At 43.0% G+C, this 27,832-nt stretch overlaps 1 protein-coding gene across 1 annotated transcript; it reads right to left on the reverse strand.

The window, feature by feature from the left end:
• Positions 1-1,870: 1,870 nt before the first annotated feature.
• Positions 1,871-26,733, reverse strand: LOC146341790 (vomeronasal type-2 receptor 26-like). The gene is made up of 8 exons (XM_084807683.1): positions 26,483-26,733; positions 26,008-26,236; positions 19,816-20,000; positions 17,608-17,899; positions 11,114-11,983; positions 8,513-8,740; positions 4,832-4,958; positions 1,871-2,766 (listed from the first exon to the last, which is right to left on the reverse strand). The coding sequence occupies exons 1-8, from the start codon at positions 26,731-26,733 to the stop codon at positions 1,871-1,873; spliced, it is 3,078 nt and encodes a 1,025-aa protein (XP_084663809.1).
• Between the last annotated feature and the right edge of the window lie 1,099 nt (positions 26,734-27,832).

Consider the following 27,832-nt stretch of genomic DNA (forward strand, 5'->3'; position numbering starts at 1 on the left):
GTAACTGCTACTTTATCCACTAAGTCATCTCTGTTGGTTAGGATCAAGCCAAAGATAGCCGATCCTCAAGTTCCTTCCTCTAATTTCTGTAGAAGGAAATTATCAGCAACACAAGTCAGAAATCTCTTGGAGGGGCCACGTTTTGCAGAATTTGTCTCCCAACAAATATCGAGGAAATTGAAGTTCCCCATTACTACTACATCATGCTTCCTTGAAACACTGGCAATTTTCTTTTCAAAGTTTCATCCTTGTCTTCTCCTTGATTGGGTGGCTGGTAGTAGACTCCGACCACCACCTTCCTTTTATTCCTTTTTAAAAGAAATGTTAGGAGCCTCCCCCTTGACCTCCCCTGCTGTACTCCCCCGTCCAACTCCTGTTTGACCTCCCTGTTAGTCAGATATTACTATAGTATTTATTATTTATTTATTTCATTTCTATACCGCCTCATGGCCAGAGCTCTCTGGGCCATTTATGACAATTCATAAACAATACATCAACATACAAAAATACCACATGATAAAAACAGTCTGCAATTTTTCAACACAAAAAATTAAAACCATGTGAACAGCTAAAATCAATTTTAAATAAACAATATTTTCCCTAATTGATCTGTTCAAAACAGCAGATGCTGATGCCCCATCATGTACAGACTAGTCTGTTGTCAACCAATGTGAACGCCAGAGCTAGCAGCAATCTCTCTGTATTCATAAGGACCCTACCTGGCCCTGCATAGAAAGTGGCTGTGAAGGGAAAAATAAAGCAAGCATGGGGGGAAGGGAAAGAAGAGATGAAACTACCAGGCCCCGGACAGGGCTGGGTGAGGCTTTGCTTGGTCTGGTCTATACATCTTTTCACTCCCTGTGTACAGCCCCATGTTACTCTATCAAGCTAAGTGGTTAATATTCTAATCAAAATTAGAAGTAATGGGTATGTGGAAATCTCGCTTTTAAAAATAAAAATAAAGAATCAATATTTCCTCTTCCCAGGGTTAAGTTCATGCTTTTTTGGGCCAGGTTCCATTGCAATAAATGCCGGACTTCCATGTTCCCAGCTGTATCTAGTGTCAGGCCTATGCTGAGGCCATGAATGTTCCTACCAAACCTTTATTTTTCATCTCAGCATCCAAGATGACTGTAGTGTGAACTGGAGAACTTGGCTCCTATGGTACAGCAAGCACAATGCACTGTTTTGTTAACAAGTCAAAGAGCTACATCTTTATCAGATGCCCTGCTGTATGTCCCACCACTAAGTGAGGCTAGGTTGGTAGGTACATCAAACAGGGCCTTTTCTGTAGCAGCACCCTGACTGTGGAACCCTTTCCCAGTGGAAATCCAATTGGGTCTATCCCTACTAATCTTTAGAAAGGCAGTAAAAACTGTATGGTTCCACCACACCTTTGATGGACTTCAATATTGTTTTTGCCTGTTTTAAAGGTTTTTTTTAATCTGGCAAGATTTTAGTGCAACATTATTTTAGATTGCACATCAATTTGAGGGCCCTGGTCAGCACAAAGGTGATTTATAAATACCTTTAATAAATAATAAAGAAAAAAGAATCTCAGGCTCCATGACCATGACTGGTTTTCCTTTCCTCGCTAGTCCAGGTACTACTTCATATTATCTTCTGACTGCAGAGGAGGATGTTTAATAGCCCTATTCCATTCTGTCCCAAAAGAGGACTCTGAGAGGTGATCAAGGAGAATTCATTAGAGCTTACTAGGTTATGTCCCAGACTCAGAGACTCAGCCTATGGCTCCTGGTACTTTATGTTTTAGGAAGTGCCAGGGGTACCCAGAAGCAAGTGCTGGTGTATTCAGTGGGGCTTACTCTCAGGTAACTATGCATATGATTAAAGCAGTTGAGCCTTACTTTTATTTCCTTTTAAGCATGTCCTTGCTGTTCAACCCAGGCCTTAGTATAATTATGTAGCATTTGGGGAAAAAGATGCAACCCAGTAATCCAGCACTTGAGGCCAAGATGGAGAAGATCTCCACAGCCACCATGTATTTTCCTTTGGTGCTTAGGTAAGAGGGAACAAAGGATAACCAAACACTGCAAAAGACCAACATGCTGAAAGTGATGAACTTGGCTTCATTGAAACTATCTGGCAACTTCCTGGCTAGGAAAGCCACTGTGAAGCTGACAATGGCCAGAAATCCTAGGTAGCCCAAAACACAATAAAACATTGTGTCTGAGCCTTCGTTGCATTCCAGTATGATTTCTTCAGCCAGAGAGTGCATGTTAGAATCTGGGAATGGAGGAGCAGTACATAGCCATGCAGCACAAATACTGGCTTGAGTAAGGGAACAAGCAAAAATAATAGAATTTGCCAATCTTTTCCCCACCCATTTCCTCATCTTGGATCCTGGCTTGGTGGCCATGAAAGCCAGAACCACAGTGGTGGTTTTTGCCAATATGCAAGAAACTGCCACTGAGAAGATGATGCCAAATGTTGTTTGTCGAAAATAGCAAGTCAACGGGTGAGGCTGGTCAATGAATAGCAAAGCACAGATGAAGCAAAGCAATAGGGAAATGAGAAGAGAGTAGGTGAGATCCCGATTGTTGGCTTTCACAATGGGAGTGTTCTGGTTCTTAATGAATATTCCTAGCACCAAAGCTGTGGTTAGAGAAGAAGACAATACCAAAATAACAAAAGCAATTCCCAAAGGTTCTTTGAATGAGAGAAAGTTTAGATCCTTGGGAAGGCAATCATCTCGTTTCTCATTTGGAAATTCATCTTCTTGACATTGGAAACAATAATCCATATCTGGAAAAAAAGAGAAAAAAAACAGAATTGGTGCATTTTCCATCCATATATCATGAAATCATTTTTTTACATGTATCTTGTGTCCAAACAAGTGAATGGATCCATATCACTGATTTGATATTGTGCCAATAAACTACATATCTCTAGCTGCCAGTCCATTTCCAGGCCTGATTCAAAGTGCTGGTATTTACATTCAAAGCCCTTAATGGCTTGGGGCCAGGTTATCTGAAGGATTGCCTCCTCCCATATGTGCCTGCCTGGACCTTAAGATCATCCTTCTCCGTGAGCCCCTGCTAAAGGAAGTGAGGCATGTGGCTACTAGGAGGAGGGCTTTTTCTGCTGTGGCACCCTGGCTGTGGAATGAGCTCCCTGGTGAGGTTTGCCTGGCACCTACATTGTATTCTCTCCGGCGCCAGGTGAAGACCTTATTTTCCCAGACATTTAGTATTTTAGCTCTTTAGACTTTAGCTTTGCTGTTTTAAATCTGTATTTTAAATCCTTGCACTGCTGCTAGGTTTTATTCTGGTTTTATTCTGGTTGTATTGTTTACTGTGGTTTTAATGTTTTATATATTTTGTATTGTTTTATTGTGCGCTCTTTGGTTTTAATTTTTGTGAACCGCCCAGAGAGCTTTGGCTATTGGGCAGTATAGAAATAAATAAATAAATAAATGTCTCAGAAATGGCATTCCAATTTCAACACATAAAACAGAAGCAAACTATCATAGATAAATCAAAGAGTGGAGTATTTTCAATGAGGGTACATGTTTGGGGGCATCAATCAACTCATCAATCAGTCAATGAATGGCTATGCTTCTAAATTTGCCATAGTCTCATTTTGCCCAGCAATGTCACTGATTCCTAATTAAATTGTTCAGTTTGCCAGCAACAACAACAACAACAACAACAACCATGCTCACTATCAGAGTAAGATAAAACATACACATATAAAAAAGGAATCAAGCAGTGCCTGCATACTGCAGTTATGGACGGCGCTGGGCCAGTCTACACTAGGTCCCCCCCCCCCCAGTCATTGTAATGCTGGCCTCACTTGTGATGAGTGAGAATTTCACTTCAGTTTTAAAAAGCATCTGCAAAGTTTAAATCTGATCTTATTACACAGCTGTAAGACAGATATCCTTAGGAGATCTGTTGGATAATATGTCACTGTACACATCATTCCAGCTACACATATGTGTGGGCCTATGGATGGGTGAGGATGTTGCTTCAGTTCAGTTTTTATAAGGATTTACCAACATTTGCACACGTGTGCATATTCAGGCTTTACAAATGGATTTCATAGTTTATTTTATTTGTACCCCACCTTTCTATGAAAAAAAAAGAACTTAGGGCAGCTTAATGAACTTGAGCTTTAAAACAAATCAATCTGGGGGAAACCGAAAGTGACAGATTTGTCCATCCTTCAGAACAGAACCACCAGCCTCCACTGGCCTCGAGTGCTTTTGTCTTGGAAGTCTGGGTTTTAATCCCGGTGTATTCAACCATGTTAGTGTTGAATTAGTGTTGCCACCTCTCTTTTTTTTCTGACAAGCTCCTCAACTTTAATAGCTAGATTGCAGGAAGGTACAGCATAGTCCTTTCTGTGCTGGGAATAGCTATACCTATTGAATTTAGCTGGTGCCAATGTTTGAGAATTTTATTTCAGTTTGTGAAATTTCAACCAAATCTGCAGTGGGAGAAAGCAAAACTGACTGGCCCAGTGCTGGAGTCTCCTCCTCCTCATTGCTACCACTTGCTTGCTTGACAGGCAGAGAGATGATGAACAAGTAGGTGGTGGCAACTGCTGATGGTGTCACCATCACTATTGTCTGCACCAGAGTGACAGGCAGATGAACAAGCAGGTTGAAGTGGTGAAGAGGAGCAGCAACTCCAGGAGGCTCTTAGCAGTGGCTATCCTTGACGCTGGCCCTGGATTTTCCCACCTCTATTTGTATGCTTCATTTGTGGTTTACATTGCTGTACAATCCCTTGCCTGGAAAGGTAGACTGGTGGTAAAGCAAAAACAAGGAAAGGCGCAGTTCAGCTCTGCACATTATGTCTCCTACCCTTCTGGTCTGAAATCTTCCCAATAGGACATGGAGCACAATCGTAACAACAAAACTGTTTCCCTTCCTTCTTCTTTTTGCTGTAACCTAGATGGCATTTGTCATTACAATGTGCAATAGGCAGTACCTATCCATAAAAAAGAGAAAAAATATATATAGCAACTCAACCTCAGCAAAACAGATACTTTATGTAGATAACATCAGAATTCCTTCTCATGCAATTGGAAAGGTTGAGAGTAATCACTAGTGCTGGTCTAAAGTAATAGTCCAATAATTTTTTACTGGTTTGAGGGGGTGAGGTATGGTAGACTTTCTTAAGGTAGAAAGTCTTAAGAACACTAAACATACACACACACAAACATAAGAAAGAGCCATGCTGGATCAGAAGGGTTGACCTACTCCAGCGCTCTGTTCACACAGTGGCCAACCATCTGCACATGGGAAACCCACAAAGAGGAAATGAGTGCAACAGCATTCTCCCACCCATGTTCCCCAGCAACTGGTGTACATAGGCATCCTGTCCCCGATACTGGAGGTAGCATATAGCTATCAGGACTATGAGCAATTGATAACCTTTTTTCTCCATGAATTTGTCTAACCCCCTTTTAAAACCATCCAAATTGGTGGCCATCACTACATCTTGTGGTAGTGAATTCTTTAGTTTAACTATGTGCTGTGTGAAGAAGTATTTTTTTTAATCTGTCCTGAATCTCCCACCAGTCAGCTTCATGAGATGACCCCAGGTTCTAGTATTATGAGAAAGGGAGAAAAATATTTCTCTATCCACTTTCTTCACAACATGCAAAATTTTGTATACCTCTATCATGTTTCCCCTTACTTTCCTTTTCCCCAAGCTAAACAATCCCAGCTGTTGTAACCTTCCCTCATAGGGGAGTTGCTCCATCTTCTTGATGATTTTTGTTGCCCTGTTCTGAACTGTTTCCAACTCTACATTTATCATCATCATCACCATGACCGTCACCATGACCATCATTATCACCATCATCATTAGGTATGGTGACCAGAACTGTCCACAGTATTCCAAGTGTGGTCGTACCATAAATTTGTATGAGGGCAGTATGATATTAGCAGTTTTTATTCTCAGTTCCTTTCTGAATTATACCTAACATGGAATTCACCTTTTTCAGAGCAGCCACACCCTGAGTTGACATCTTCATTGAGCTGTCCACCACAAGCCCAAGATCTCTTTCTTGGTCAGTCACCCCTAGCTCAGATCCCATCAGCTTATACTTGACTTTAGGATTTGTAGCCCCAACATGAATCACTTTGCATTTGTTTCATTGAACCACATTAGCCATTTTGATGTCCATCCTCCCAGTTTGGAGAGATCCCTGCTTCAAAAATAGAAGAGGTTGGATCCAGACTTACAGCACAATCCTATCTTTGTCTACTCAGAAGTAGGTCCCATTGAGTTAAATAGATCTTACTCCCAGGTAAGTGCAGATAGGATTGTAGCCCTAGTCATACTTGGAGTAGACCCACTGAAATGAATGGGACTTAAGTTATTCATGACTTACTTGTTCCATTGATTTCAGTGGGTCCATCTAATGTCAATAATGTCTGTGTTTTTTGTTTGTTTGTTTTTGGATGGGGCCAAAAACTTTTAATTTAATCTTAATCTGCCCATTGATTTCATTAATTTTATCATAACTTTTCATTGGGTGCAGCACATTTTCATTGGGGGCTTCAAATGCAACACCATCAGGCTGCTTATTGCATTGGAGTGACAGTAAAGCTTTTGTAGTTAGAGAAAGAAATAAAGAAAGCCCTCTGCCATCTTATCGTAAAATGGTACAACCCCAACCCCAATGGAAATAAAAATATCCCCCCCAAATATTTCTAAAAATTGCCTCCCCCTTGCACAGCAGACCAATAGCCACACAGAGGGGTGGATATTGGGCCCAGCTCTAGATATAACTGAATAGTAGAAATCACAACTCGGTGATTTTGTAAATTTAAAGAATGGTGCTCCTGAAAAAGTGAAAAATTGGTCAAATCAAATGTGGTTTAAAGGAATAGTTTCAAAGGGGATAGAAAAATACCCAGGCTTCCCTGATATTTAGTGCTGGGTTGAACTTTTTACCCATCTTCTCTGTGTGTGTGTGTGTGTGTGTGTGTGTGAGAGAGAGAGAGAGAGAGAGAGAGAGAGAGAGAGTGTCATGGGTCGTGATAACAACAACAGCAAAAAACCCCATGAAGCTGGTGGGGTGCTGACATTACATCTCCCCACGACCTGACTTCGTTCCCAGTGGAAGCTGGGTCCTAGGTAGCCAGCTCAGGTCGACTCAGCCTTTCATCCTTCCGAGGTCGGTAAAATGAGTACCCAGCTTGCTGGGGGAAAGGTACCCACGACTGGGGAAAGCAATGGCAAACCTCCCTACTATAGTTTGCCATGAAAACGCCAGTGTAAGCAGGCATCTCTCGAGGGGTCAGTAATGACCCGGTGCTTGCACAGGAGGAACCTTTACCTTTCCTAGATTAGAATTATGAGGTGAGTGAAGGTTCCCCCTTGTTCTGCACTTTGTTTTTTTAAAAGTGATGTCTCTCAATCAGAGATTGCTGCAGCTTTTGGAGTAGCAGGAGACATTTCCTGAAAAACTCCACCTCTACTTTTTTTTTTTTGCACTCTTTTTTAAAAAACAAATCCTGTTTCCTTATTTTGTTGGGAAAGCCAGTATCAGTCCACCACCTTTAATTTCATCAATAATCCAGTGCTAGAGAACTGAATAAATGCTACTGAATGAGAATCTATGAGTCTGGTTAGACAGTGAATTCTACAGCTCATCTGAGGGTCAAAACAGGAATAACTTTAAATATGTTTCTAGTAGCTACGTTTTTTTTTCATGTTTACTCTATAGTAGGCACAGGGAGTCCGATATGGAACTTAAGCCTCATGTGAGGGTCCCTATCCTGATTGGTGACTCCTACTTTAGCTGGAAAAAAGAAAGAAAGAGAGAGATTTAAAATAATGTCTGTTTTGGTTCCAGGTATTCTGCCAGGGGAATATCCAGTGGTTTCTAGTTCAAGCAGATGGGGGTGGCAAAATCATTTCTGATGATTCAGAGGAGGTGGGTGACATCCGGATAGTGGTGGGTAGATATTCAGTGGGGGCTTCTTAGTAAATGCACAATGTACAATAATACAAGGTTGTCTGAGAGATTTTTTAACAGTTCTCCTCTTCTTCTTTTACAAAATTCCATAAACATATAAACTTCTCTGACTGTCTAGGAAGGTTGGCTACGGATGACAAAATGTGACTGGAAACCTCCCCGGAAATAATGCTCTATTGTTCATAGTGTTGTTTCCAAGTGCTGTACAGAAATATCTGTCTGCTTCTGCCCCCATGTGCCCAGCATCTAAACAACACCACACTTTCTAGTCACTCCAAGAGACTTGTACCTGTAAGGAAGTTAAAAAGAAGATCAAGAAAAACATTAAAGCCCTTGAACCACCCTGTATTACTTTGAGTTTATCAGATACAACCCCCAAGTCCAATTACTTTCTCCATCATCCTACAGATGTCACTATTTTTTTTCTCCCAATCTTTGTTGGAAAGAAGGATATAATGCAGTTGGGAAGGTGAACTTTGCCAGCCGTACTCAGTTTGGAAACACTTCCTAATTTAGCTTTGCATCTTAAGAATGTTTAGACATACTCCACCTGATTAAACATGTTGTGCCATGTGATGACCTCATCATTGACGCTGAACACTCTGCCCGATAAAGCCTTTGGATCCATCCTTCCTACCTTGACTCTTGAGAAAGTTTGGTTTGGGAAAGTAACCCAGTTTATAATGTCAAATCCAGCTGCTAATTCACCATTCTCATCAAAAGACACAAAGTCCCCAACAGTGTTGTTAAATGAGGTGCTCCTCAGGAAAGGGTGAAGCTGGAAGGCAAGAGATGAAGACATGTTTCACAAAACGATTAAAAGGGGCAATCACTGGGATTTCTGTTGTAATCCTTCATTTTAATATTGACAAGCATCAGTACCGTGCGAGGTGTGGTTTCCTTTTCTAAAGTTAAAGCCATAGGAGAAATACCCCTACTCCAATGGTTAGACTAAGGACAAGTCTTCAAAATCTGGAGTTCATGGGAGGAAATATGGCCATGAGAGTTTCTGTGGCCAGGTAAAAGGAAGGAAGAATAGAGAAGTTGGGGCTGTACTCCTCTCTCTCATCATAGTGACCCTGATTGCTATGCTACTCCATCGTCTGGGACTGTAAGGATGCTTGAGAAATCCACTCTTTGTGAATTTGGGTGCTAGCAGACCTGATTCACATCTCCTAGGCTACTGTGTGAATTATCCTTTTGATTTTGCCCTTCTCCAAATTTAGTGATGCATAGCTCAGAATAAGATTCATTTAAAATGTATACTTGAAGATAAAGTATTTTAATAGGTATTTTTAAAAGAAAATCCTACAGATTAATGCAGAAAAAAATGGAACAGATGTATTAATGAATACATGCAAAACTGACATGGACCAGAAATAGAGTGATATGTCCACCCAGAAGGGACTAGCCAGATGGAGAGAATAAGTCATATGTTGTTCCATCTGCATTGTGACCAATTTGTTTCCGTGTTTAAACCAAGGTGCTGCCGGTTCACCGTCACATGGGGTGGGATGTGAGAACCTTAAGGATCACCTTCTCCCTCCTCTCATGTACTCTATTTAGTGTCAGAGAGCACAATCCTATGTGACTGATGCTTGATAGACAGAGGGCTAAGAAGCATATTGGGTCTGAGAGAGTGAGAAGGAGGGAGAGAGAAAGAGAGAGAGAGAGAGAGAGACTACAGATGGGAAAACAAGTGGTGACTATGATAGCCCAGATTCTCTGAGCACCTAGTTGATGCTCATCTCACTTTGTTTCCCATGTTCATTTATGATCACTGTTTGTGTTGCGCACATGGGAAATTGCACAAAACAAACACAATGGAACTGGAAAGGTGGGCAAAAAGTCCAAAGTTGTGCAAATTTCCAAAGGTATGCAAATTTTCCCCTACACTAAAGCATGAAATTGCACATTTCAAAAGTTGCACAATTTGCGAACTTTTTTCTTCTTCTTCTTTATGTGCAATTTTCAAGTGTGATCACACATTTCAGACGCATTTATATATATGCAAACATTTTTGGAGAACATGTTCTCCTGCTTGCGTTCAGGGTTCCGAACATGGCACGCTCACATATTTTGTGACTAGAAGCAAATTTTTCATACAACCCTCAGAGAGGCTGGCCTCAAGACCTTCGTGGGCCAACAGGGATGCATCTCTTTTCTACTGCACAATTGTTATGGTATCTGGAGGAGAGACACTGGGATGGGAAGTTCAGACCACAGTGCATGGCGGGTTGTGGAACAGGCAACAGGGATGTGAAGTAGGAGCATTGCTGATGGGCTGATCCCAACCAATCTCCTCCGATGATGGTAGTTATGTGGAAGTGGGGAGAATGATTGAAGAGGGCTAAGGATTCATAGAATGCCCATGGGGTGTGTGTGTGTGATCCCACTTTCTATAAGGGAGACACTGGTATGGGAAATTGCTCCACCAAGCAGTCTTCCTACATATTGCAGGCTGCCAAAAGCCTTGAAGAAATATTTGAAGGCAACACAATGCAAGAACTTTGATGCCAACATCCCAGAGATGTCAATAGGAAGAAGACTAGTTGGGAATATATTGATTTGTGGACTTCAGTGGTGCCTTCAGTAAAAAGAAGGTATCTAAATAAAGGATATGTGCAAGTTTTTAAGGAAAGTGGGATTTTGTGTGTGTGCAGCTTTGGGTCTGTTAATGTATTCCATGAAAAAAAAAAGTGTGCTCATACATTGGACTAGAACAGAAAAGAGCTGATTTCGAAGGACCTCTCTACCCTAGGCTTTTATTGTGCACTTGTTATTTCTCACTCACAGTAGTTTGTGGGTCCTTTACATGACATCGTCATCTTCCAGGGCCTCTCTCATGCTTTGGAACCAATATCACAGGGTTGTTGTTGTTTCCAGATTGAGGAAAGTGCAATATTTTCTGAATGGCTTCAGAAAATGTGTTAAAAAGCCCCCAGGTAAATTGTCAATTCCACTATACCACAACACCATCTAGTGGTTTTATAATGAAACATGCAGAAAGGCAAAGAAAGAAAAAAAAAACCCTGAAAAAACACACGTGTAAATGAGCCAATCTTAAGCCTGCAACGAATCCGGAAGCAGAAGACTTGGTAAAGGTATGGGATAAAAGCCTCATGTAGAAATGCTCCAAGTGAAACATTACCTGCCAAGGTTGCAGATTTAGAGGATACAGGGGAGCTCTGTCTACTATGGCTCCAAGCTTGGGCCTGAATGAGAACATCTTACGTAAAGCATGTGCTATGGCTTGTACTGCATTGTAGATGGTGTAGCTTTGGCCAGTCATGGTCATTTCAAAAAGAGCTCCAGGGAGGCTCTCCAAGTTCTCTTGGCCAGTGCATTTATCATTGTTCTCTTTGTCCTCATCAGCAGAATCAGAAAATAAGCAGCTGAACGTCTTTTCCCAGAAGATCCTAAGAAAACTGTCCCCTTTCGGTGAATTAGGCTGTAGGTTCTGAAGGAATTTCGGAAACCCCAACACTTCCTTTGAGTGAATTGCAAAAGACAAGATTCCATTGAAGATTTGTATATCAAAAGCCTTGTGCATTGTCTCTATGGAAAAATCCCACTGGGCTGTCATAATCCACACTTTATCAATTGATTTCTGTGAAATATCTTTTAATACTACATAGCAAAATATCAGCAACATCAATGCAGTTGTTGTCTGAGGTTCTGCATTTACAACATATACTTTGACTTCAGGGTTCATGAGGGACACGAGCTTCACTTTCATCTCTTCAAATGATTGCAGTGCCTCCATAGCTTTAGATAACCCTGGCAATTTTTCACTCACAGCTGTACAGATTCCATCCTGAGAAAGCTTTGGCATCAAGGTCTGCATGAACCTTTCTCCATTGTCATCATCCGCTGCAACGATCCCGACCCATGTCCACTGGAAATGCAGGAGTAGCTGGACAATCCCTGCATACTGATACTCTTCACTGGGGACCATCCGATAGAAAAAAGGGAGTTGGGCTTTAACGTGCTTCACTGGTGCAAATACACAGTAGGCAATCTAAGGAAAAATAAGTAACTAGACAAACAAATACATGCATACATAAAATCATATTGAAGAATCGACTGGTACGATAAATTCTTATTCTTCATCCCAAGTACTTGCTGCAATGACTTACAGTGTAAAATACTGATCTAAATACTTTTTCCTTGCTTTCACAGGTGAGGTATGGGGAAGAATGTAATGGCAGATGTGATTGTATTAGCACAGTGGTTTTTAGGGAATCAAACTGTCAATCTTTTTTTTTTTTTTTACCCTTTCTTTCTACAACTTCTTGCGAGAATAGTAGATAATTTTTGCTATTTCATGTCAACCTTTAAAAAGAATTCTCTTACTGAATGTGCTCCTCCTGGATGAATGTACAAATTATGAAAAACATTTCGTCCTTTAAACGTAGGAAATTTTTGTGACTCTTGCAGAGAGCTTTGGCTATCGGGAAGTAAGTAAGTAAGTAAATAAATAATCAATAGTGGGTCTTTGGCAAAGCGGGAACCCAAAACAGCGCACGCATGCGCACTCGCGCACACACGCGCGCGCGCACACACACACAAGGTTCTTCAAGCAATGGAAAATGTCATAAGCACAAACAATAATTTAAAATGTATAGTCATTAGTTTGGGGAAAATAGTGTGGTAAGGAATGACAATTCAAATATAAGCATACAAATAAATTGAACTGTTTAACTAGCCAAACTGAAACACCTTTGTCTAAGAAAAAAATGGACTTTTAACATGAGACTTGTGGTAGACTATCACCTAGAGCAAGGCACAGACCTAAGAGGTCAGACTAGGCTTACTCTGCATGAAAAATGGGTTGCAAAGGAGCGACAGTTCTGCAGTATCCCATAGACTACAGAAGCCCTTTCTCTCTGGGTTCATCCAAGGGCAGGGATGTCAGAGAAATCCACAAAAGATTCAAAGAGTGTTGGATTTCTGTGGATCTGACCCATGGATTCTGCAGCAGACCAGCTTTTTCTAAACCATGTGTTTCCATTAATTTGCTTACCATTTCCCCCCTTTTTCCTTCTGGAATTGTACACAAATTTGGTCATACAAAAATTGGGAAGTTTCTGGCAAATATGTGAATATACGTATATACACCATTTAAAAGCAACATCAACAACACTTTTGCAACTCTGATCTCATTACAGGCCTCTGCTGTGTAGCAATCTTGTGTGTGTGTGTGCTCTGCTCATTGACTGTATGCTGAGCTAAGGAAACATGCACAATGTTACATGCAAGTAAAAGTTATGTCAGTTGTGGTGGCCTTCTTTCTGTACTTCTTCAAAGGGGGGGGGGAATCAGAATGAGCAAAACACAGACAGAACGGATTAAATAAAATCTGTATATCCCTATCCAGGGATTTCACGGTTTGTCTGTCTCCAGGAGAGATCAGCTAGAACTCTTGTGAAAGAATCTCATTTTTCCAAGAATCCAAGTGTCCAGTGGTGAGGACTTAAGATGGACTAAAGGTGCAAACGTATGCATGTTTAGAGAGAAAAAGTCCTACAACTCCCAACATGCCCCAGTCAGCTATACTATATGTTGAGCTAAGGAAAATAGGCAAAATGTTACATGCTAGTAAAATTTCTATAAATTGTGGCAGCTTTTTCTGTGTACTTTTCTGAAGGGGAGGGAATCAGAATGAGTGAATGATGGAGTGGAAAATGCCTGACAATCTGCAAACAGCAGATGGAACAGATTAAACAAAATCTGTATATACTTTTCCAAGGGTGAGCTGGATTCCAGACAGTGTTAGTCCCCCTCCAGGAGAGATTGGCTAGAACTCTTGTGAAGGCACCTCCTTTTCCAAGAGCCCAAGTGTCCAATGGTGAGGACTTAATGGGCATTTCTGCAGCAGCCTAAACTCCTGCATTTAAAACAGGGCTTTCTGCTTCCATTTTAAATGCAGGATCACCACTGACTCCTTTTACATGCGCTTCCTCCCCCCCTTCTCCCCATATTTGAGTCTTCCATTATCCTTCATTGATCTCGCTCCTCTTCTTGCCACATTGACGCTTTTCACGGAGGAAACTTTTCATGGAGGAAACACAACGTGGGTAATTTGAAAGCTCTTTCTCTGTGATCTATTTAAACATGGAACAAAGGGTATTTAGTGCAGGAGATGCCTTGGATGATCATGGCATTATGTAAAGAGCCTGCAAACGTCTGTGAAGGAGCAATCTCAATCACAGGATAAAAGCTCTCTGTGAAGGAGCCCAATATGGAATATGTCTGTCAGCCATGGCAGCAATGCTTACTGCTCAGAACTCTGAAGCTTTATACAATTTAAATAAAGATGTTGACATCATGACTATCACAACTTTGAAGTCTACTACTGGCCACCCAATCAAGGAGAAGGCGAGGATGAAACTTTTGAAAAGCAAATAGCCAATGTTTCAAGGAAGCATGATGTAGTAGTAATGGGGGACTTCAATTTCCCAGATATTTGTTGGGAGATGAATGCTGCAAAACATGGTCCCTCCAGCAAATTCCTGACTTGTGTGGTGGATAACTTCCTCTTACAGAGAGTAGAGGAAGGAACTAGAGGATTGGCTATCCTTGACTTGATCCTAACCAACAGAGATGACATAGTGGATAAAGGAGCAGTTACAGGAACTCTGGGGGAAAGCGACCATGTTATACTTGAGTTCTTGGTTCTAAGAGAAGCAAAAGCCAAGTGCAGTCAAACACGTACCCTGGATTTTAGGAAAGCTGATTTTAATAAACTCAGAACAATGATCAGTAAGGTCCCATGGCAAGTGACTCTAATGAAAAAAGGAGTGCAAGATGGGTGTGAGCTTTTAAAAAAGGAAATTCTCAAGGCACAAGTAGGGATGTATGAAAGTCACTTACCTTTTTGCAGCTTGGCTTCACGGTGGGGGGGGAGGCGCTTCGCTTTTCCCCCCGAAGTCCAGGTGAAGGGGGGGAGGCTTCCCGCCTCGCCCAGCCAAAATTCAGGCCTGGGGGGAGGCTTCCCACCTCGCCTGTCCGAAATTCAGGCTGGGGAGAAGCGCCCCGTCTCCCCAGCCGCGAAACAAAAAGTAAAAAAAAAAAAAAAAGACCCCGTGATAGGCTATGTAACGATTTACGTAGCCTATCACGGCTAGATTTCCAAAGTCAGCCATGATAGGCTACGTAAATCATCAAGTACCCTATCACGGGTGACTCTGAAAAAAAAATGGCCGCCGCCATTTTCGTACACGCTTTTTTTTTTTCAAAGTCACCCGTGATAGGCTACGTGATGATTTACGTAGCCTATCACGGCTGGCTTTGGAAATCTAGCCGTGATAGGCTACATAAATCGTTACGTAGCCTATCACGGTTTTTTTTTTCTTTTTTACTTTAGTGTGGTTTTTTTTTGCAATGGCGGTGGCAGCAGCCAGTCGGGAGACTGGCCGCCGCCCCCGCCCGCGACGAACCGCCGCCGAACCGCCGCCGGGACCCGCCGCCGGGAGGGACATTCGCCAAAGGTAAGTCCCATCCCGGGGGGGTGGGGGGGTGGCGGAGAATTTCACCGCCGATTTCGGGGGGCTGAATGCGTTGGCGCTCAGCCCCCCGAAGATTCGGGGAGAAATTCTCCGCCATCCCTAGGCACAAGTACAAACAATTCCAACAAGAAGAAAAGGTGGAAGACAACAGAAGAAGTCAACGTGGCTTCACAAAAAGCTTAGAGATGACCTGAAAACAAAAAAGGACACATATGGGAAGAGGCTAAAGCTGAGAAAGAGCTGAGGTTAGCAAGGGATGCTAAAAGCAATAAAAAGGCTTTCTTCAGCTACGTGCATAGTAAAAGAGAGTGGAAAGAAATGGTGGTTCAGCTATTAAATAAGGATGGCAAAATGATAATAGATGACAAGGAAAAGGCAGAAGTGTTCAATTCTGCCTTTGGCTCAGTCTTCTCCCAAAAGAGGGTCTATGAGCCTCCTGGCAAAGGCAAAGTACAGGCTGAATGGGCAGGATTGCAGCTTGAGATCGATAGGCATATGGTCAAGGAAAACCTAATTACTTTGAATGAGTTCAAATCTCCAGGGCCAGATGAACTGCATCCTAGAATAACAAAGGAACTGGCAGAAGAACTCTCAGCACCACTGTCTATTCTCTTTGAGAAATCATGGAGGATGGGTGACGTGCCAGATGACTGGAGGATGGCTAATGTTGTTCCTATCTTCAAAAATGAGAAAAAAGGAGGAACCTGGGAACTACAGAGCAGTCAGTCTGACATCAATCCCTGGGAAAATTCTGGAGCAGATGATAAAGCAATCCATCTGGAAGCACCTTGAAAACAATGCCATGATGACTCAAAGTCAACATAGATTTGTCAAGAACAAATCCTGCCAGACGAATCTGATCTCACTTTTTTATCAGGTCACCTCCCTTGTGGAATGCTGTAGACATAATATACCTCAAGTTCAGCAAAGCTTTCAACAAAGTGCCCCATGATATCCTGATGAGCAAACTACCTCCAAGTGGGCTAGATGAAACAACAATCCAGTGGATCCACAGTTGGCTACAGAATCGGACTCAAAAAGTGTTTCTCAATGGGATCTTCTCAAACTGGGGAGAGGTAATGAGCAGGGTACTACGGGGCTCAGTCCTGGGCCCAGTGCTCTTCAACATTTTGATGAATGACTTGGAGGAGGAGGTGCAGGGAATGCTGATCAAATTTGCAGATGACACCAAATTGGGCGGGATAGCTAATACTTTGGAAGACAGAAACAAAATTCAAAGTAACCTTGATAGACTGGAGTGCTGGGCAGAAAACAACAGAATGACATTTAATAGGGGTAAATGCCAAGTTCTGCACCTAGGAAAAAGAAACCAAATGCACAGTTGCAAGATGGGGGATATGTGGCTCAACAACACTACAAGCGGGAAGCATCTTGGCATTGTTGTAGATCACAAGCTGAATATGAGCCAACAATGTGATGTGGCCGCAAAACAGGCAAATGCTATTTTGGGCTGCTTTAGAAGCATCCAAATCCTGGGAAGTACTAGTCTCCTTCTACTCAGCACTGGTTAGGTCTCCTCTGGAGCACTGTGTCCAGTTCTGGGCACCACACTTTAAGAAGGATGCAGACACGCTGGAGAGGGTTCGGAGGAGGGCAACAAAGATTATGAGGGGACTGCAAACAAAGCCCTATGAAGAGAGACCAAAAGAACTGGGCATGTTTAGCCTTGAGAAGAGAAGACTGAGGGGAGATATGATAGCGCTCTTCAAGTACTTGAAAGGTTGTCACAGAGAGGAAGGCCAGGATCTCTTCTCGATCATCCCAGAGTGAAGGACACAGAATAATGGGCTCAAGTTACAGGAAGCCAGATTCCAGCTGAACATCAGGAAAAACCTCCTGACTGTTAGAGCAATACAACAATGGAACCAATTACCTAGGGAGGTGGTGGGCTCTCCCACACTGGAGGCATTCAAGATGAGACTGGATAGCCATCTGTCGGGGATGCTCTGACCTGGATTCCTGCATTGAGTAAGGGTTGGACTTGATGGTTTTTTAGGCCCCTTCCAACCCTACTATTCTATGATTCTATGACTTCTGATATTTTTGTGAGAAAACATGCAAAGTTAAAACAACAACAACAATGACATAATTATGTCCCAAAGGCTCAGGCTACCTGTGGAATCTTGTAGATGCCCAATAGAGTAGCCATTTGAAGCGTGATTTCAGCATCAAGTCCTCCGATTACAGTTATCCGATTCATTTGTTTGTCACATATAAAATTGGGCACCAGCTTTTCCCAGGTGGACAGAAGTTTCAGGGTGTTCTGATGAATCATTCTTGCATTTACATAACTGTCATAGATGTGGAAGCCCAGGCTGATATTTGGTAAGAGTTTGGGGTTCTCATTGATCTCCTTCACAGCAAATGCCACGGAAAGGACATGCTGGTAGCTCTTTGGTATTATGCTGAAAGGAGACATAAATGTAAGAAAGTGATTCAACCTTTCAAGAAATCTATCTTTGAGAGTATGACAATGCATACATCATAGCTTCAAATTTATTAACTGAATTTTACATATTTATAAACTATACAAAAATAAGTGATGAGAACATTGACATCTCATTAAACTAGTCCAATCTTACACAGCTTTTGGCCATGTCCATACGATTTATATATTTTTCTTATCATTTTTTTTCCCCCAGCCACCTCCACATAATAAATTTATAATTGCATCCATAAAGACTTACATACATACAAACGTGTGTGTGTGTGTGTGTGTGTGTGGAGTATACAAATGTAATAAGTAGATAAATGAATATAAATAAATAAATAAATAAATGTATCCAAATATATATTTTACTATCATTTTTCATGAAAACTCCACAAGATAAACTTATAATTGTATTCACACACCTTTACGTGTGTGTGTGTGTGTGTGTGTGTGTATCCTAAAATAATGCATTTTGGCAAATTGGAAAGGGCAGTAAATATATTTCTCCTCCTTTATCTGCTTCTGTGGTAAGGATATGGCCACCTACTCCCTTCAGCTTCTACCAGCAACCAGATCCTATTCACTGGATGAGAGCCCTCATGTTAACAATTCTGATCGGTACCTCTCAAAAAACAGAGCCTGGTAGGAATGTCAGGGATGGAATACAAGCCAGGACACCAGCAACAGCAGACCTTTCCAGTTAGTGAATTCTGTTTTCCATCTTCCCTTCCTCTTAAAGTGGCTCTTAGAAACTGTGAAAGGTTATTATGTTTTGCAAAATGCAAACACAATGATAGAAGAAATGAACCTCATCCCAAATATTTTATTTCTAATTCATTTCTAAAATTTATTTCTCACAACAATTAGTGCCAACTGGAATTACCAGGGAGGCTTATGTAGGGAATAAAAATACAATATTACCAACCAACCAACCAACCAAAACAAACAAACAAAGTAAGAAAGGGAGAGGGAGAGGGAGAGATGCAAAGAAAAAGAGAGAAAAAGAATAAAAGAAACAAAAATCATTTATTATTAGAAAAGGTAAAAGTAACCTTTGTACAGGATCTTTGTCAAAAGCAAGATTTTAAAAAAAATGACAGAGAAATGGCAGAGAAATTATTTCAGTTGCATTTAATTGTGAACTTCTCTCATTTTGCACTTTTGAACCACTATGCAAACCTAAACTCAGTCTGCAGATTTTGGAATGGAGTTTCGAGTCCAGAAATGTGTATAAAAATAGGATAAATAACATTAAAATGCATTAGATTAAGATTTATTTATTTATTTCGCAACAATGACATATTAGGCAAAAATGCATGTATTAGAAATGTGCTTAGGAATTTTCATGCCAACATTTAAAAAAAATCAGAAAATTCAAAATTAAGACAGTAGAAATAAGAAACGGTGATAAACCAAAACTGAAGGATTCGTGCATTTCTAAAACTGACCAATGTCATCCAAAGTACATATCAGGATCTGTGAGGGATAGAAAGTCAAGAAAATGACAGTAGCTGACCTGCATGTGGGGAAAAAAAGCTCAGATGTTATTTGCAGCCAAACTCTGAAAGACAGAAGTGCACGAATGGGCAGAAGTTTGAAGAGCGCAGAAGATTGAAGATAAAAGAGAAAGTGGTGAAATAACATGATGGAAGAAGTGGTGGATATAGTATGGAAAAGTGGGCGAAGAAAGAGAAATGAGCAAAAAGCCTAGCACATTGTATGAAACCTAATGCATGTACAATATAATAAGCTTGCTACTAAGCCTAAATTTGTTCATTAAACAGGTAATCTGAAGACTGTTTTCCAAACTTATTAATGCTTGGATGACATAGTCAAAGTCAATATAACCTGGCCTCATGAACATTAAGGAGAGGGAGGGGTTGTCCTTACACAATTTCATCTAGAAACTTTGTTTTGGGGTGTTCACTGAAAGATATTTCATCAAATATACAGCCAAACAGAGAAGCCATTGTTCCAATGCTGAGGTCCCCGGTCTGATAATAGTTGTGTGAGAGCACAAAGGGTTCACTCATGGCACACATAACAATGTCTGCCTTTCCTTCATTTGGAGACAGCTGAAACCACAGAAAGAGTATCAGCAAAGTAACCATTCCAGCCATCTTGGGGCAAATCTTGATCTTCAGTGGCATACAATTCTTTTGATAAAGATGGTGACGAAAGGTTAGAGTCCCCTACTGCAATTCTGAGTGGGATAAAGATAATTTATGTGCATTTTCAGATTGCTGTTGATCATGGTTTTGATGTTATGTGTTGTTTGGAAAATGGAGGATGATTCCTAATAATTTAAGGTAATTACAGTGTTCTATATGACTCACTAACACACGCACACATGTTTGAGACATCATTTGAAACAGAAGATTTTATATATATATATATATATATATATATATATATATATATATGATCTCACCATTATTTAGTTGAACACAAGGGACATGTAGGTTCCAGATGGTCTCTGACATTTCTTTTTAAAAAATGAAGCAGAATAATAAGCCTCTGTGATTGCAGCCAAGAGGGAAATACCATATTTGGGATGTGTGTGTAACAAAACTTATTTATACAAAATGGAAACTTTTTAAAAAAAAGTTTGAAAATTAGGATTAGATACATAATTAGAGTAGACCCATTTAAATAAATGAGACTTAAGTAAGTTGGCCTAAGTCCCATTCATTTTAATGGGATTTACTATGGATCCAACCCATAACTCATGTTACTTCTGACATCCATCCATCAAGCACAAAGTGGTTTCTGTGTGAGCATTATATAGACGATAGATAGATATGGGCTGTGCATGGATCCCTGATCCAACTTGGAAGCTGCTTTGGGGCTTCCGAGATGGGTCCGATTTGGCTCGTGCTTATTCAGAGGGCCCCTCAGCGTATGAAGCTGAAGCAGGATTCAGACATCTGACTCCAGCTTCCCCCCGGCCAAAAAAAAAAAGGCTGCCAGCCCCCAGCTCCTTACCATCAGGTGGCTTGTGCACCCCAATGGATCGTCTGGCACCCCCCCCCCCGGGGTGAGGGCAACCCACTTTGGAGACCACTGCTTAAGCCACAAAACATTCAGACAGTCTTCTCCTTGGCATGTTGGGAGGGGGGAGCAGGATTCAGTTGCGAGCGGAGATGGGTTAAAGAAGACACAGACAACAAAGTGTGGGTTGAAAATTGGGCCACATTTATTGATAATATCTGCAAAGGGGTACCTAGGATGGGCACCTGACTGTGTCAGCGACTAGCTGGCGCTTCTTGGTTAAGAACACACCCAGCCTGAGGGGTGGTGGTGATCTCGCCATCCCTCCGGACTGCCCCTTGTGGGGGAGGTAGACCTTCCCCTGTCACCCCCTCCCGCTGCCGCACAACACCTGGGTGAGTGAGGAGGGTTGGTCTCCAAGGCAACCCTTATCCCCTCACCGAGCTGCACAACCCATTTGGGGGGCCTCAGGCGTCACCTGTCACCATAAGGTGCCTCTGCATGCACACCATCCCTAATCTCTTTCTGCTTTTGCCTGTCCTAGCCACCAACTGAAAAGTGACCTGTGAGAGATAGGACCATATTCGCCTGCCAGATGCACCCTAGCCCCAGTAACAGTGTGATGTAGGCAAAAAGACTCACAGTAACAGGCCAATTGAACTGTGAGTCAAAAATTCCTACATGGCTCCCAAAAGGGCAACCAGTAAGAAACCCACACTGCTTAAGGGAGGGTGGGAGGGAGACACATGAGCGGGAGAGCTGAGGATGGGAGGGGGGCAGAGCTTAAGGCAACTCTGCCAGCCCCTCCTTGCATGGTGGTGCCACAGGGGATGCACCAATGACTGACAGCCATGTCCTCTCACCCCATCCGCCCGCAATGCCCCCCCTTTCAGCCAGACAAGTTGGCACCGGGGTTAGGGCATATGTCTGAGCTATCAGAGAGAGTGAACAGGGAGAGCAAACAGGAGTTTGGCCTGGGAGTTTCAGTGACAGAGGAGACAAAGGCAAAACAGTGAGTGGGCTGGAGTAAGCCCAGGGACTTTCCATTCTGAGTTGCCATGCACTCACCATGTGCTCCTGAGAACTCCAAGTGAATTGAAGGGGTGTGGCCTGATTACTCTCAGCAGCTGTGTGGGTGGGGAGTTTCAGTCTGTTTCCTGTCTCCTAGCTGAGCAGAACAGAGGAAGCTGCTCCAGCTGATCTAGGGGCTATACAAGCAAGCAAGTTCCCACAGAGTGAGCAATCAGAGCAAGCGAAGAGGGAGAGCAAACAAGAATTTGGCAGGGGAGGTTGGAAGGGGAGGTCAAGGGGGAGGTCCCTAACTTTTTAAAATTTATTTTTCTTGTAACACACACTTCCATACCAATGAGACTCTATTGTTAACCTCCAGTGAATAGAGGACAAGACAAAGGCTATAACAGTCCAATCAGGAAGCTAAAAACGTTATTTATTTATTTATTTATTTATTTATTTCTGTACTGCCCAATAGCCAAGCACTCTGGATGGTTCACAAAAATTAAAGCCAACAAGCACACAGTAAAACAATATAAAATATTAAAATATTAAAACCACAATATAGCAATACAACCAGAATAAAACCAGCCTAAAACTTAGCAGCAATGCAAAGATTGGAAATACAGATTTGAAACAGCAAAGCTAAAAGTCTAGAAAGCTAAAATGCTAAAATGCCTGAGGAAAAAAAGGTCTTAACCTGGTGCTGGAAGGAATACAATGTAGATGCTAGGCGAACCTCACTAGGGAGTTCATTCCATGGCTAGGGTGCCACAGCAGAAAAGGCCTTCTTCCTAGTAGCCACCCGCCTCACTTCCTTTGGCAGGGGCTCATGGAGGAGGGCTGCTGAGGATGATCTTAAGGTCCGGGCAGGCACATATGGGAGGAGGCGATTCTTCAGATAACCTGGCCCCAAGCCGTTTAGGGCTTTGAATGTTAATACCAGCATTTTGAATCGGGCCCGGAAATGGACTGGCAGCCAGTGCAGCTGGAAAAGTACTGCAAAATATGAGCTCACAGGCCAGTCCCTGTTAACAGTCTTGCTGCCCTATTTTGGACCAGCTGAAGTTTCCAGACCGTTTTCAAGGGCAGCCCCACGAATAACGCACTGCAGTAATCCAGGCGAGAAGTTATCAGAGCATGGATAACTGTAGCTAGGCTATCTCTGTCCAGATAAGGGCGTAGTTGGCTATTATCAGCCTAAGCTGATAATAGGTGCTCCGTGCCATGGAGTTCACCTGTGCCTCAAGTGACAGTCCTGGATCCAAGAGCACCCCCAAACTATGAACGTGATCCTTTAGGGCAGAGCTTTCCAAACTTTTCGTGTTGGTGACACACTTTTTAGACATGCATCATTTCGTGACACGGTAATTCAGTTTTACTATCAAACCAGAGGTTAAACTAACCTGTTATAAGAGTTACGGACACATACATAATTGTATGTAATGAAATAATTGTAATAATGAAATGTATGGGGATAGAACATATCTCATGAAAACCTTTCATTTATATTTTTAACAATATATGGTTTGTAAGATAATAACATACATTGTTGTCATTTATGAGTAACAGTGCATAAATATGTGCAAGAATTTTAAAAAGTTGAATAACACTAATACCTACTTACCATTTTAATGGGATGTATGAGGTTGATGGGATGACCACAGCTTTTCAATATTTGGTGGAATATTAGATAAAGACACTCGCATTTCGTCACCAAGCATTTTTAACCTTCCACATTTCAGTGCCTTTAAGTTTGCCATCGTTGAAAAGGATACTTCACAAATGTATGTAGTAGAAAACTGCAGAAGAATTTTTAACTCTTTTTTTAGCTATGTTTGGATGCATTTTTGAAATGCGAATCCAAAAGCTGTCTAAGTCACCCTGTTCATGCAGCATTAACAGATTTCGATTGTTTTTTATGTCAGTTAATTCTTCTTCAATAAGTGAAAAGTTCCTCGTTGCAGTTGAAAGAAATGGATTTCTGATCCAATCATAGTCTTGGATTTCAACATTTGGGAAGTAATTCTCTCCGAGCAATGTTAAATGGTCAACAATTAGCGAGCTGATATCACATTTTAGCTAGCACTCAGCAGTTTTGGAAAAAGTTTCAACATTTCCTTCTTTCACTTTCCTTTTCCAAATTGTTATTTTGTCTCTCATAGCACAAATTTTATCTACCACTGTTAAGATATTTTCTCCTTTTCCTTGCATACTGGTGTTTATTTTATTAAAATGTTCAAATACGTCAGCAAGATATGTCAATTTTGTGCACCAAGGTTTGCTTTGAATTAGATTGCAGAATTCTTTTTGCTGATTTTCCTCAAAAAGTTTAAGCATCATTTCCCTCAATTCATATACATGACAAAGCACTCAACCTCTTGAGAGCCAATTAACTTCTGCGTGTAGTAGAAGCTTTTTAAACCTTTCTCCCATGTCTTCATAAATATGAGCAAATAATCTTGATTGAAGAGGTCTAGTTTTAATGTAATTGACCATTTGAACCACTTTGTCCAAAACTTTTCTTAATTCATTTCCAATGGTTTGCACGACTAGTAGGGGTGGATGAAAGGCACTTACCTTTCATCGAAGCTTGTTCGCTTCGCTGCTCCCCGCGCGAAGTTCAGGCCGGGGGGGAGGCTTCCCGCCTCGCCCCAGCCGAAATTCAGGGCCGAATTCAGATTTCCCCGGCCAAAGTCTTTACATAGCAAATAGTGTTGCCCTTATTTTTGCCGTAGTCTACGTAATCTTTACGTAGACTACAGTGACCAAATAAGGAACGGGAATGGCGGCTCCCTATGGGGGCCGCCATTAGCCGTACGCACTTTTTTTTTTTTAAAAAGTCACCCATGATAGGCTACATGATGATTTACGTAGCCTATCACAGCTGACTTTGCAAATCTAGCCATGATAGGCTATGTTAATCGTCACGTAGCCTATCACGGGGGCGTTTTTTTTTTTATTGGAATGGCGGCGGTGGCAGCCGGTTGAAAGATCGGCTGCCGCCCCTGCCCCTGACGAAGACCCAACGAACTGCCTCCGGGACCCGCCACCAGGAGGGACATTCGGGAAAGGTAAGTCCTGTCCCGGGGGGGGTGCAGGGGGTGGGGGGGTGCGGAGAATTTCTCCCCTAAACTTCTTCGGGGGGCCGAACACGTTGGCGCTCGGCCCCCCGAAGTTTCGGGGAGAAATTCTCCGCCAACCCTACCACCCACTAACAGTAACTCCATCTTGTCTGGATTGAGTTTTAGTTTATTGGTCCTCATCCAGTCCATTACCATGCCCAGGCACTGATTCAGAACAGCCACTGCCTCACCTGGGTTTGATGAGAAATAGAGGTAGAGCTGGGTGTCATCCGCATATTGATGGCACCTCAGCCCACACCTCCAGATAACCTCCCCCAGCGGTTTTATGTAGATGTTAAACAGCATGGGAGATAAAATAGAACCCTGTGGAATCCCATGGCATAATTGCCATGGCACAGAGCAATAATCCCCCCCCCCACACACACACACCCCCCGTGAAATTCTCCCCGGATGGACCCTACCTGCTGCTGGCTGGTCCGGGTCTGTCCACTGCCTTCCACTGCCCCGGTCTGTGGCCGCAAATGGCATACAGCATAGCAGACACCATTTGCGTCCCTGCTTTAGCCATGATAGGCTACGTAAATACTTTTTTATGCTATGCCGGACGCCATTTGCAGCCGCACACCGGCAGCGGACAGAAGTGGTGTCTCCATGGATTTGCCACGGAGCAGAGCCAGCCAGGGAGGATTCCAGGGGGAGGGACGGATTGCCTCCTCCCACCTGCAGACATCCCGAACCGGAACGGTGATTGGGGTTCGTATGCCCCTGATAACAAGGAGAATACACCCACAAATTCACCCTTCAATATATTCCCCTTGGTTGCCAGAAATGAGTGATACCCAAGGGGGGTAGATGTACTCCCTGTTGGAATCACATCATAACTAGTCCTCGCATAAGGATTGTTGTTAGTTATGTGCGACCCAGCCAGAGCCACAGGGTCACTGACTCCAGGGCTGTGCCACACCGCCGTGCAAGCCTCTGTGGCAGACAATACCTGCTGAGTAGCAGGCTCAGAAGGGGTCATAATAGGAGCTGTAACTACTGAAGGTGGTGGGAGTTGAACAGCTTCACCCCCAGATGTAGTATTGGACTCCCTGGTAATAGTGGTAGCAACGGGGTTAGCCTGTCCAGGGACCTGCTCAGTATGCAAAGTGAGACCGGGGGAGGGGGCACAATTGGTGTTGCTGTGGATACAGCTGTGCTGGGAACACTCGAGATGCCCCCTGTAAGAGGTAGAACAGCCCCAATGGCCCAGGCAGTAGGGACATCCCCCTTTTGAGGCAAAGGCCAACACATTACAGACATCCAGGGAAGCCACCCCCAAGGCATGAGTGGGCTCCATCTCTGCCAAGGGGCAGATGGCCCAGGCAACACACACTCACCTGGGCCCTCTGCAGTTACCACAGAAGAATCTGGAATCTGGCCTGGGCCAAGTGCCACTGAGCCCCCAGATGTGGAGGCAGACTCACTGGAGAGCAGAACTGCAGCTGGAACTGATGTCGGCTCTTGTACAGGGTCCCTGGATGAGGAAACATCCATTGACACTGCTATATGCACAAGACTGGAACTGGGGGATGCCTCCAGAGCATCCAACCTGGCTGAAATTCCAAAGCAAGAGTTTCTTCTGAGCCTGCTTCCTAGTTAGCCATGACCCAGAATCCTCACGCTCTGTTGAAGATGAACGACTGGTGCAGAAACCCCCCCTATCCTTCTCAACCATCTCCAACCTAAAGAAGCATAGCCATAATAGGGCTATTGTCCTCAGATGAGGCTAAATCCACCCTATGAAACTGCCATTTGGCAGGAGGGGTGGGGGGCCTTCCCCTTCCCTTTCTTCCCACCAATTCCCTTCTTAGGTGGCATCCTAGTGAAGGAAGATAGAAAATAGCCCAAGGACTACAAATTTTCCCAATGCACACCAGCTACCACAACATTGTAGGAAACGGGGGCGGGGGCTGAGATGCCCATAGGCAGCTCAGAGAATGTCCTCCAGAGAGCCCCAAATCCCACCCATGGGGTGGTCAAGCTCAGTTATTGTTCCCATGCCAACCTCCACTCAACATAAAGACCTGGGATGCCCTGGAATGCTGAGAAACAATTAAATATGAGGAGATGGGGGAGGTGAGGCCCTAGCAGTGCACCTAAAAACCCTCAGGCCCACAGGCCCAGAAAAATCAGAAAAACTACCCACTTTGCACTGCGAGGAGCCACGCATACATGCGAGAAAGGCTGCGTTGTCCTAAGAGTGGGGAATGCCGCCACCAAAATACCACCCAACATGGCTGCTGCCACTCCAACCAGGCCCCGCACAGCCCCTAGAAGCAGCGACACCAGCTGCAGATGCTGAAGGAGGTGAGCTGCCCAACACCAGAGAGGGGGGAGGGGAGACAAAGCCTCTCAGCTCCCTTCACTTGGCCACCTCATTGCTGGCTGCAGGAATATGTGTCCAACCCTCTCTGCAGCCGCATATCGAAAAGGCAGAAGGGAGAGGCCCCCTCAGCCTAAAATGGCTGGGAAGTCCTTGCCTCTCCGGTGGTGCCACCCTGGAGTGCTAGTAGCATTCCAATCGTCTCCTCTTCCCCCCCGCACCCACAAAATCCTCCCCAAAGCGAGGCAAGCCAGATGCCAGAGGAAGGGACTTCTTTAGAGTAGGGATGTATGAAAATCACTTACTTTTTTTTACCCAGACGTTTTAGGCTACTTAAAAACTAGGAGAACGCAAATTTTAGGCTACTTAAAAATCAAGGGGAACGCAATAGTTTTAGGCTACTTAAAAATCAAGGGGAATGCAAATAGTGTAGCAGGCGCTATTTGTGTCC

The sequence above is a fragment of the Heloderma suspectum genome, chromosome 6 (genome assembly GCF_057233095.1).
Source record: "Heloderma suspectum isolate Gila_16-S chromosome 6, 16-S_ref, whole genome shotgun sequence".
In the NCBI taxonomy this organism is placed as follows: domain Eukaryota; kingdom Metazoa; phylum Chordata; class Lepidosauria; order Squamata; family Helodermatidae; genus Heloderma; species Heloderma suspectum.

What these genes read in the sequence shown, in the direction of transcription:
- LOC146341790 (XM_084807683.1), bottom strand. Translation starts at nt 26,733, where the DNA reads ATGGTTGAGAAGGATAGGGGGGGTTTCTGCACCAGTCGTTCATCTTCA. An exon ending in CTGAGCCTGCTACTCAGCAG is followed by an intron (nt 20,001 to 26,007) that starts GTATTGTCTGCC and finishes CTGTGGTTTCAG; the next exon opens with CTGTCTCCAAATGAAGGAAA. An exon ending in GAAGATTTCAGACCAGAAGG is followed by an intron (nt 2,767 to 4,831) that starts GTAGGAGACATA and finishes CTTTTTTTCCAG; the next exon opens with ATATGGATTATTGTTTCCAA.